The sequence below is a fragment of the Bombina bombina genome, chromosome 1 (assembly GCF_027579735.1).
Source record: "Bombina bombina isolate aBomBom1 chromosome 1, aBomBom1.pri, whole genome shotgun sequence".
Classification (NCBI taxonomy): Eukaryota; Metazoa; Chordata; class Amphibia; order Anura; family Bombinatoridae; genus Bombina; species Bombina bombina.
In genome coordinates, this window is record NC_069499.1 from 1,263,859,748 (window position 1) to 1,263,870,730 (window position 10,983).

At 39.5% G+C, this 10,983-nt stretch overlaps 1 protein-coding gene across 1 annotated transcript in view; it reads left to right on the plus strand.

Moving 5' to 3' along the window:
* Window positions 1–274: 274 nt before the first annotated feature.
* The window catches only part of GINS2 (GINS complex subunit 2), a 74,787-nt gene continuing 64,078 nt past the window's right edge, over window positions 275–10,983 (plus strand). Inside the window, exon 1 of the mRNA XM_053700984.1 lies at window positions 275–450. Within this exon, the coding sequence (XP_053556959.1) occupies window positions 361–450 (90 nt within the window). The 5' untranslated portion in view covers window positions 275–360. The remainder of the gene's footprint in view (window positions 451–10,983) is intronic.

The window sequence follows — 10,983 nt, forward strand, 5'->3', positions numbered from 1 at the left end:
AATTTAAAAATAGTTTATAAAGAAAACAAACTATGATTTGCTTACATATAACACAGAACACGGGTAAAACTGCTTAGTTTAAAGCGATCGTGTATGTAATATATTTAAAATTAGCCTTTACAATATATTTTTAAACAACTACTTTCTGTTATTAATGCAATAGCTATATACAAATGCAGATGCAACGCAAATACTGACAAAAATCTTTATTTGACCACGTGACTTAATAATTCCAGGAACGAGGCTTGGAACACAAACAATCTGAAGTCTGGAAATGTGGCAGCGGAAGATTTTCTTTACTTTTTCAAACGCGGGAAACAACCCAGTGGGCGGGTAAAACTGGTGGCAATTTGGGCTGTCATGGACGCTTCAGAGGTGGAGTTTTTGGCTGAAAAGGAACTGGTGACAGTTATTCCTAACTTTAGTCTGGATAAGGTTTATCTTATAAAGGTGAGCATCGGTTAGAGAGTAATTGTACACTTTATATGTGTGTCAAAGGAATCTCTTACGTGTTCCACGCCATCATTAATTCATTAAACAGACATATACGTGTAATTGGTAATACTGTATATCTCTTTGAAAATAGTTGAGTGTAGTGGAAAATAACACGATACGATTTATATCATTTAGAAAATGAAGTTTAGAGCTGTCAATAGCTAGCTTGTTACGACTATTTACCAATATGCGAATATACTGTAGCTCAGCGATGCTATCCTTTAGTATAAAGTATGTAATTTTCTCCCCAAGCTACAAATCATGAGTATCAAAGATAAAAAAAAATCTAATTTAACTTTTTTGCCGCTAAGCCTATTCCCACATCATGAGTATCAAAGATCAATAAAAGCTAATTTAACCCTTTTGCCGCTAAGCCTATTCCCACATCATGAGTATCAAAGATCAATAAAAGCTAATTTTAACCTTTTTGCCGCTAAATCTATTCCCACATCATGAGTATCAAAGATCAATAAAAGCTAATTTAACCCTTTTGCCGCTAAGCCTATTCCCACATCATGAGTATCAAAGATCAATAAAAGCTAATGTAACCCTTTTGCCGCTAAGCCTATTCCCACCTGTGTGCTAAGCTGGTTTTGAGCTTTTTGTTGCAGTACGTTTAAACACTTCTAGAAGTAAAGTGTGTGTGTGAATAAACTATACAAACTATATATTTTTTTTCCCAGCAGACTTAAAGTGAAAGTTAAAGTGATGGTAAATGTATAGCACTTTAAAAGTATATTTTTATTCCTACAGTATGTGATAACTAAAAAAAAAAAAAATAAAAATCAAAAATCAAAGCTTTTCTAATAAATTAAGATGGGACTTAATGAGCGTTTTTGCTCCTTGCTCCGCCCCCGGCATTAGTTTCTGATCTCTTCCTTAGCCGACATAGAGAGCAGAACCACCCACTCTCTACGTCATTATATTGGCATCACGGTCTTCACTGTTCGTTATGTGCATGCATAATGTTTCATAATGCCCTAATATATAGATTGCCGCAGTTAGTGAAAACACGATTTGCACAGCAGCTGCTCGATTAGAAATAATTGTCTTTTAAACTTGTCTTATACAATATTCAATGCTCCGATTGTGTCAATACTATGTTGCAAAATTAATTAAAATAAACGCATGCGCACAACTACATGGTGTCGGACTGTCAGTGAGCGATACAACATGTAGTGCATGTGTTTACATAATGTAGGGCATGTTTGATTATTTCAGTGTCGCCGACTGGCCTGGATGTCTATTGGTATAAAAAAAAAGTGACATCGAAAATCAATGGAGGCGGTTGGACAGGCGGAGGGTCGAGGTGAATTTGAAGTCTATAATAGTTAAATATTTACATACAACGACCGATTGCGTCGTTTTGATGAATGAAAGTCACTTGATTTTTTCATTTTACAGGAGATCGCATGTTTGACTGGATCTTAGTTTGTCATCACTTTAATTTTTCAGCTCTGCAACACAACTATCTAATCTTTAACAAGAATATATTAAAGGGACATTAAACCCAACATTTTTCTTTCATGATTCAGATTTGAATACAATTTTAAACAACTATACAATTTACTTTTATCTAATTTGCTTCATTCTTTAGATATCCTTTGTTAAATAAACAGCAATGCACATGGGTGAACCAATCACACGAGGCATCTATGTGTAGCCACCAATCAGCAGCTACTGAGCCTATCTAGATAAGCTTTTCAGCAAAGGATATAAAGACAATAAAGCAAATTAGATAATAGAAGTAAATTAGAAAGTTGCTTAAAATGGCATGCTGTATCTGAATCATGAAAGAAAAAATTTGGGTTTCATGTCCCTTAAGGACCAAGGACGTACGCCACACGTCCTCAAAATAAATACAGTTAATGACCGAGGACGTGTGGCGTACGTCCTTGGTCTGGAAAGCAGCTGGAAGCGATCCTGCTCGCTTCCAGTTGCTTTCCGGTTATTGCAGTGATGCCTCGATATGGAGGCATCCTGCAATAACATTTTTTAGCAATCCGGTGCAGAGAGAGCCACTCTGTGGCCCTCTCTGCACCGGACATTACCGGCTAAATCCGTTGGTGGGTGGGAGCCGGTTCGGGAGGCGGGTGGCGGCCATCGATGGCCCTGATGATGTGGAGGGGGGCGGGATCGTGGGCGGGGGTGATCGGGGGCGCGCACGGACGGGGGGGGGGCGGGCGCGTGCACGGGGAGGGAGCGGGTGGGAACCGCTACACTACACTACAGAAAAATTATGTACTCAAAAGTTTTAAAAGTACTAACTATTGACATTAAAATGCATTAGTTAGGGGGTGGGGGATTGGTCTGGGGGGGGGGGGGGGGGAAGCTACACTACAGAAAAACAACATAAAAATAAAAAATAAACTATTTCTCTTGCAAACTGGGTACTGGCAGACAGCTGCCAGTACCCAAGATGGCCCCCAATAAGTCAGAGCTGTTTTGGGTGGGATCAGGGAGGTTGGGAGCTAAGGGGGATCCTACAAAGTAGCATATGTAAATATGCTAAAAATTTTATTATTTTTTTTAAAAAAAAACTTATTTTAGTACTGGCAGACTTTCTGCCAGTACTTAAGATGGCGGGGACAATTGTGGTGTGGGGGAGGGAAGGGAGCTGTTTGGGAGGGATCAGGGGGTCTGATGTGTCAGGTGGGAGGCTGATCTCTACACTAAAGCTAAAATTAACCCTGCAAGCTCCCTACAAACTACCTAATTAACCCCTTCACTGCTAGCCATAATACACGTGTGATGCGCAGCAGCACTTAGCGGCCTTCTAATTACCAAAAAGCAACGCCAAAGTCATATATGTCTGCTATTTCTGAACAAAGGGGATCCCAGAGAAGCATTTACAACCATTTGTGCCATAATTGCACAAGCTGTTTGTAAATAATTTCAGTGAGAAACCTAAAATTGTGAAAAATTTAGCGTTTTTTTTAATTTGATTGCATTTGGCGGTGAAATGGTGGCATGAAATATACCAAAATGGGCCTAGATCAATACTTGGGGTTGTCTACTACACTACACTGAAGCTAAAATTAAGCCTAGAAGCTCCCTACATGCTCCCTTATTAACCCCTTCACTGCTGGGCATAATACACGTGTGGTGCGCAGTCGCATTTAGCAGCCTTCTAATTATTAAAAAGCCAAAGCCATATATGTCTGCTATTTATGAACAAAGGGGATCCCAGATAAGCATTTACAACCATTTATGCTATAATTGCACAAGTTGTTTGTAAATAATTTCAGTGAGAAACCTATAGTTTGTGAAAAAAATTGTGAAAAAGGGAACAATTTTATTTATTTGATCGCATTTGGCGGTGAAATGGTGGCATGAAATATACCAAAATGGGCCTAGATCAATACTTTGGGATGTCTTCTAAAAAAAAATATATACATGTCAATAGATATTTAGGGATTCCTGAAAGATATCAGTGTCCCAATGTAACTATCGCTAATTTTGAAAAAAAGTGGTTTGGAAATAGCAAAGTGCTACTTGTATTTATGGCCCTATAACTTGCAAAAAAAGCAAAGAACATGTAAACATTGGGTATTTCTAAACTCAGGACAAAATTTAGAAACTATTTAGCATATGTTTTTTTGGGTGGTTGTAGATGTGTAACAGATTTTGGGGGTCAAAGTTAGAAAAAGTGTGTTTTTTTTCCATTTTTTCCTCATATTTTATAATTGGTTTTTATAGTAAATTATAAGATATGATGAAAATAATGGTATATTTTGAAAGTCCATTTAATGGCGAGAAAAACTGTATATAATATGTGTGGGTACAGTAAATGAGTAAGGGGAAAATTACAGCTAAACACAAACACCACAGAAATGTAAAAATAGCCTTGGTCCCAAACGGACAGAAAATGGAAAAGTGCTGTGGTCATTAAGGGGTTAAGATCGCTGTGTTTTTTTTTTTTTTTTTTAAAATATAATTTTTATTGAGGTTTAGTTAAAGGCATACATAGAACATCATAAAAAATTCTTATGTCACATGAGATAAGGCTTCAATGTTACAGGAGTAATAAAATAGCCATGAAAGAGACGTATAGCCAACAAGTTACATAGCTTGCAAACATTATACAGATAGGGTGCTAATCTTTCAGGGACCTTCTATATGACACAATAAATTACTTTTGGACCAACAAAAGTAACGGGTAGTAATGAAGCGAAAGAAGGAAATTGTAGCTAAGGAGACCGCTTTTGGATCTCATTAATAAACCTTGAATTTTTAAATTTTTAGAATAGTTAGTAATTGGTATTGTAAGCAATAATAAGAGTAAATATATAAACTTGCTGTGTAAATAGTGTGGTAAAGTATGTAGGTATAAATAGTTAGAGTATGGCATAGGCAAGATAAGCCATATAGATAGCCCTCCAGCATTTGGAGGTATATTACAGGGGGTGGGGGGAGGAGGTGGTAGGTTAATTAAGGTTTATGCGAATTAGAGTGCTACTAGGAGTATCTATGGGTACATATAGATATTAATACAATAATGGGGGGGAGGGTTGGTATTAAGGCATATTAGGTAGCTAATATGGTATAAACTGGTGGTAAACTTATAAACAAGGCTGGTATAGCTTATGGAGCTTATTTGAGGTGTGATACACGGTAGGGCCAAGAATAACAATAGTTAAGCAGGACCTGCCTGCCTCAGAGGGTCTGTCACAGGCTTCAAAGTAAAGCTATGCATCCCAAGGTATCTATGTCCACAACAGCCAATTGTGTATGTGCTGGGGTAGTTGTAAGGAGGTACAAGGGTTATTGTAGCCAACCCTCCTGTGAAAGGGGGTTTATTATGGTGGGGTAGGGGGGGGGGAGGTGGTGAGGTAAATAAGATATATACAAGAAATAGCTTACGGGCTGATAGGCTCGCTGTGGGTGAGAGGGAGGGTAATTGGTTGGGCATATCAAATAACAAATGCTAGGTACACTAATTAGACACTCTGCAGTGCTACAAGGCAAGATAAGCATATGCATATTCTCACAGGCATATCAGCTAACAGGAGAAAATTAAAAGTGAATTAGATACATATCAAAGTAATGGTATACCTAGTGCAGTTGAGCCTAGTTCTGTGTATAATGGGTCAAATAGGATGCATGAAGCCACATCACATCAGGAGTTCAGAATATCCACCATTACTAATTGGACACTGGACCCACAGAAATGTGTAACAGAGTAGAACATTTAAAATCTAATAGAGAACTCAGTCTATATGGACAGGAGTTAATACTAAATAAACATCGTTATGGGTAGAGGATGAGGGAGAGTATGTGCTAAAGGACGATTGGCGTACTATGAAGTTGCCTCGGCCGCAGGCAACGCCCTAGCTAATAATGACTAAGTCACAGCGGTTGGAGCAAGATAATATGGGTATGTTTTTTTTTTTTTTTTTTAATATTACAAATGTGACTTTTTTAATTTCTTATTTGCCTACTGTGAAAATCCTTGCTCCGTCCACCCTCTACTTCCTGTCTTTTGTTGCCTTTACGTATAGAGTGGTCCCACCCGCTCTATACGTAGTAGAAATGCGTGTTCACGAGCAGGGAACACATAGAGCATGCACGAATTGACGTTCGTGGCTGCAATGCGCATGCAATTTTCTTATCACCCGGCTGCAAGAAAGAAAAAGCTATGCGCGAATCGGGCACGTGCGTCCGACATAATACTGTGTACAATAGCTTTGCCGCATGTGCAATTGATTACATAGTCGGATGACGTAGCTTCACGGCCGCCGATCGTCCCGAAAGTCAATTGGCTAAAAAAAAAACATGACAAGGAAGTAAAATATCTATAGAAAAACGGGATGATTTGAAAATCGTAAAAATTTTACTTTATTTGTGACGAAAATGTTATTTAGATCTAGCTTTCAGGAAAATGATGAATTAAACTATTATTTTTAAATAAACTATGTAACTGTGCATAGCTGACCACCTAACTTTACTTTCACTTTAACAGATTCCAAAAATATACCATTATTATATGTGTATGTGTCAACAGGTTTTAAAAATAAAGCATAAAATATGAAAACTCCACTCCATTTTTTTACTCCACACTCAACAATTAGTTTGTATTTTTATTTTTCTAAACTCTATCATCAAAACCTGTGTTGCTAAATATTTGCAGTAGGTAACCTGTCTTAAAAAAAAAAAAAAAAAAAGCAGAAATTGAAAACATTTTACTGTGTTTTTGTATTGTTTTATTGCTGACATGTTAAGTTGATAGACTATCACAAAAAGCATCTTTAAATTTAATGTATTGTTGCCAGCAATTAAACAGGTTTAGTTGCCTGGGAAGTTAAGATATGTCAACACAACTATATATTTTTTAGAAACTACACCCCAGCTTAATTGAATGAGGTCGTATTTGTATCACAAATCTGAAGTGTGCAACAAATAAGCGAATCACACTTGTGAAAAAAATAAATAATAATTAAACAAAGTGACATGTTCATTTATGTTTTACTCACTCCAAATTTGTGCTAGCAATACATGCAGCCCCTCATTTGATGTGCCAAGAGGTGTACTTTCCAAAACTGTGTACCTTGTATACTGTATCTTAATTTCCCAGGTGGCTACAGCTGTTAAACTGCAGACATGGCTACCTTGAAACACTTTAAACGTATAGGGGTTATATCTGCTGTTAAAACAATTTTATCTACCTCCTTAATTGACTAACCTAATTCTAAATTATTTTATTTTATGTTTAAAAATATAACTCTTTTTCTTTACCCACATAGCATTACAGGCACTTACACTGGTTGAATTGGCACATGGATTCCCATGTGAGCAGTAACGCCACGTCAAGGCTTCAACCCTTGCCACTGTCCATTCAAACACCTTTCATATCTCATTCACTCATAGAAGTGCACAACATACTTCCCATATATCAAGTCTTTCATCCCTACTACTGACCATACACACCTTTCGTATCTTCATTAACTCACAGAAACAGAGTACAACCCCTACCACTGGCCAGTCACACACCTTTCATATCTCCATTCTCTTAATTCATACACAAGTTAGACCTTTTGCTAGGGGAAATTCGATCACTGAGCTGGTCAGGCGAAAGCCTCAACCAGGGCACTGGGGCTGGTCAGGTGAAACCTCAACCAGGGCCATGTATCTGCTGCTTTTCAGAATCTTGAGCCTCCTGTGGTTGTGAGGGTATGCAGCTAGTATGTTACCATAGTATGATAAATACAGAAGCATTCTGGCATGCATAGCCCTGGTTTAGAGGGGCAGTCTGGACAGTAGTAACGGGTGTCTTTACAACGTCCATGGTGACTGCACACTTTACACCTTCTACTAGGGAAAGTATTTTTTTTTTTTTTTTTTTTCCTCAGTAGCTGGTAAAATATCAGCATAGTGACAGCCATGCGACCTTGCATTCTTCTCACTTGGCCCAGCTATTGGAATATCTCCTGATGATGAGAGAAGGCTTTTAATTAGATTCCTGAAATTTCAGGAAACGTAGCCCTCTTCCTTGGGTAGCCTGATACAATTGACAATGCTTAATGCGTTTGTCCTGTATCAAGTGGACTGCCAGTTTCTTGTACCATGTGTATATGCTTTGTGAGAAGCAGAGTATGGTTCAAGCATCTGGTCACTTATCTATCCCTCCCATATGCCGATTGTAATCCAGGGCACATACGGGTTTCATAGTTGGCAATTTCTGCCCCCTGACATAGACAGGTGATGTACTGTCATCATGTATAGTTGTGAGAAGATGCACATCCTTTTTGTCCATGAATTTCACAGCTAGCAGCTCATCAGAGTGCAAAACTGTGGTCTCTCCTCTCTTGCTTTCTGAACATACGAGTCGGAAAGCCTTGCTATATAGGAATTTAAATAATGGCACACCAGTGTAAAAGTTATCTACAAATATATGGTAATCTTTATTAAATGTTGAGTGGAGTAAGTCCCACATTTTTTTTTTTTCCCCACTGGCAGCAAGGGAGGAGGGATAGTCAGGGGGTGCTGGAACAGAATCCTTGCCAGTGTATACCCTAAAACGATAGGTGTATTCACTAGAGCTCTTGCACAGCTTATACAGCTTGATCCTATTGCAAGCTCTCTTAGAAGGAATGTATTGTTTAAAAACAATACGTTCCCTTATATAAGGTCAAGGATTCATCGACCGATATGTTCTGGCCTGGAGTATAGCACTATTGAAATCTTGCCAGTAAATGGTCAAGAACAGGCCTTATTTTAAACTATTGGTCATGTTCTGGGTTGTCCTGTGGCAGAGCATTTTCATTATTATTATAATGCAAAAATTTGTACGATCCCCATTAGCATAGTGAGGCCCCAGAATTTCCTCATCTCTTGCAAATTGGTCGCAGTCCTCCAATGTACTATGGCATGGCGGCTCAATTCTGCACCTGTATTTTGAAAAAATTGCTCAGCATACAAATTTGTCTGCTGAGCAATAAATTTTAAGAACTTATCATCCACAAACAACTGAAAGTAGTTGATGGGTTAAAAATTTGCAGTGCCCATCAAGAGGCCAGAACTGCCAGTAAATTGGGGAAACCCTGGCTGAACCATATTAGGGGAGGTCCAGTTGTAGCCTAGAACAGGCCTGCTTGCACCTGGGAATGCAACATGTCTCATGCCCATTTGTTCCAACATCCCCCATGACTCCCACAGTATGCTGTGTGGCCACTGCAGATGTTGCCATTATTGATGTTGCAGCATCCCCATGCCCATGACTCCAACAATATGCTGTGGGGCCATACTGTGGGGGGATTCATAAGAATCTCAGCACTCGGATGCTTAGCCATAGTTCTCTTTACAAAAATAAAGATAGAGTCAAATAAATTATGCTGCTAGAAATAAGATAAATTCTACTGCAAAAAATAAGCTATTTGTATAAAAAATGAAAGGATTTTAGACTATGGGGAGAGCTGTGTGTGACGGATAACCCGACTGGGTAGATCCGCCAAACGGGTCCTGCTTCCTCCCTGCCGACTGCAGCTATGTAGCTGGCTAGTGACCACAGCCTGTAGCCACCCCTGATGCCTGACAGCACCAGTACTCGGTGTCCCACCCTGTGGCAGACTCCAGTTACCCCGACTGGGTAGCTCTGCCAGAGGGTCCTTCCTTTGCTTGGAACAGGCTGCTATGTAGCCCAGAAAAGTGATTTTAGCTGGAGCCCACCCAACTAACTAGACAGACTAGCATTCAGGTGAAAAATAGAACTGTTTTTATTGAAAACACACACTCCTTTTATACAGACAGCTCATCTTGATAACACAAAGGACAATCCCCACAATTTTCCCGCCATTCCTGCCCCTCCAGACTGCCCGGCACCTCCATAGGAGCCACAGTCTCACATAATCCCAATACCTAGAGGTGGCGGTTTCGGGGTGATCCTGTCCAGCATGATTCGTTACTGGGGACCGAAGTTACAGTCCGTTGAAGTTATGTGGTTAAGGGTGTCCAAAACCCCCTGTTCCCAAAGGAGCTCCCCTCTGATAATTCCCACAGCTCTTGTCCTCCCTAGGGGCTACCAATCCCCAAAAGAGCGGAGTTCTGGGGCAAAGGGCTGCTGGAGCGACCAGGGGTAAAGTTAGCGGGTGTCGTGTAGCCGACCGGGAGTTCCAGGAGCCCGGCCAGTCTGAGAGGAGTTAGGCGGGTGTCCGTTGTGAGGCGGCCGACCGGGAGTTCCAGGAGCCTGGCCAGCCTAGGAAGGGTTTCCTGATAATACACCAGCTCTTCACAAAACAAGCAAACAAAAGCTTCCAGAGATTGTGGTTGCTCTGAGGAGCCCAAAACCCACTGACAAACAGGGGTGAGGTTGAAGGGGGGGGGGGGTAGCCTTAGCTGTCTGGTATCTGTGACACTGTGCAAATAGGATGTTTACTCGCCTAACCCACAGGCTAAATGTCTGATAAAAAATATTAATTTTTCATAAAAAGCATCCCTCTACCATTGGCTAATTTGTAACCACATGATCTAGGTGATCATGGGATTACAAATATAATATCAGGAGTCATATTGGAAAAGGGAATGTGACATTTTATAGCTAAGTGATCACTGCATTTACACTGGTTACTAAAGTGATCATTTAGCTAGAATACTTAAACCAATATTTTTTTTTTTATATATATAATTTTTTTTTTTTTTAGGATAAACTAGTTTTATTTTTTAGAAAATGTATTTTGGGGGGCTCTAGGCAATATTGATCTTTATTTATGAGCTTTTAAAGACCCTTAAATAATTTTTTATTTTTAATATGCTTTTTAATTATCCCCCCCCCACCCAGTAATCGCCTTTCCAACGGTGGGTCTTGGAGGTCTGTAGCTGCTTAGATGCCTGAGATACAGGCTTCTAAGCAGCATGCCCCCATCTCCCTATCTTCCACACACCATATCTATATATTTTGTATTCCTCATCTCCCTATAACTGTCAGTTGTCATTTTTAAATAAAGTTTCACAGTGACGTCATTGTGCGTGACGTCACCACAATGGGAGGGAAGC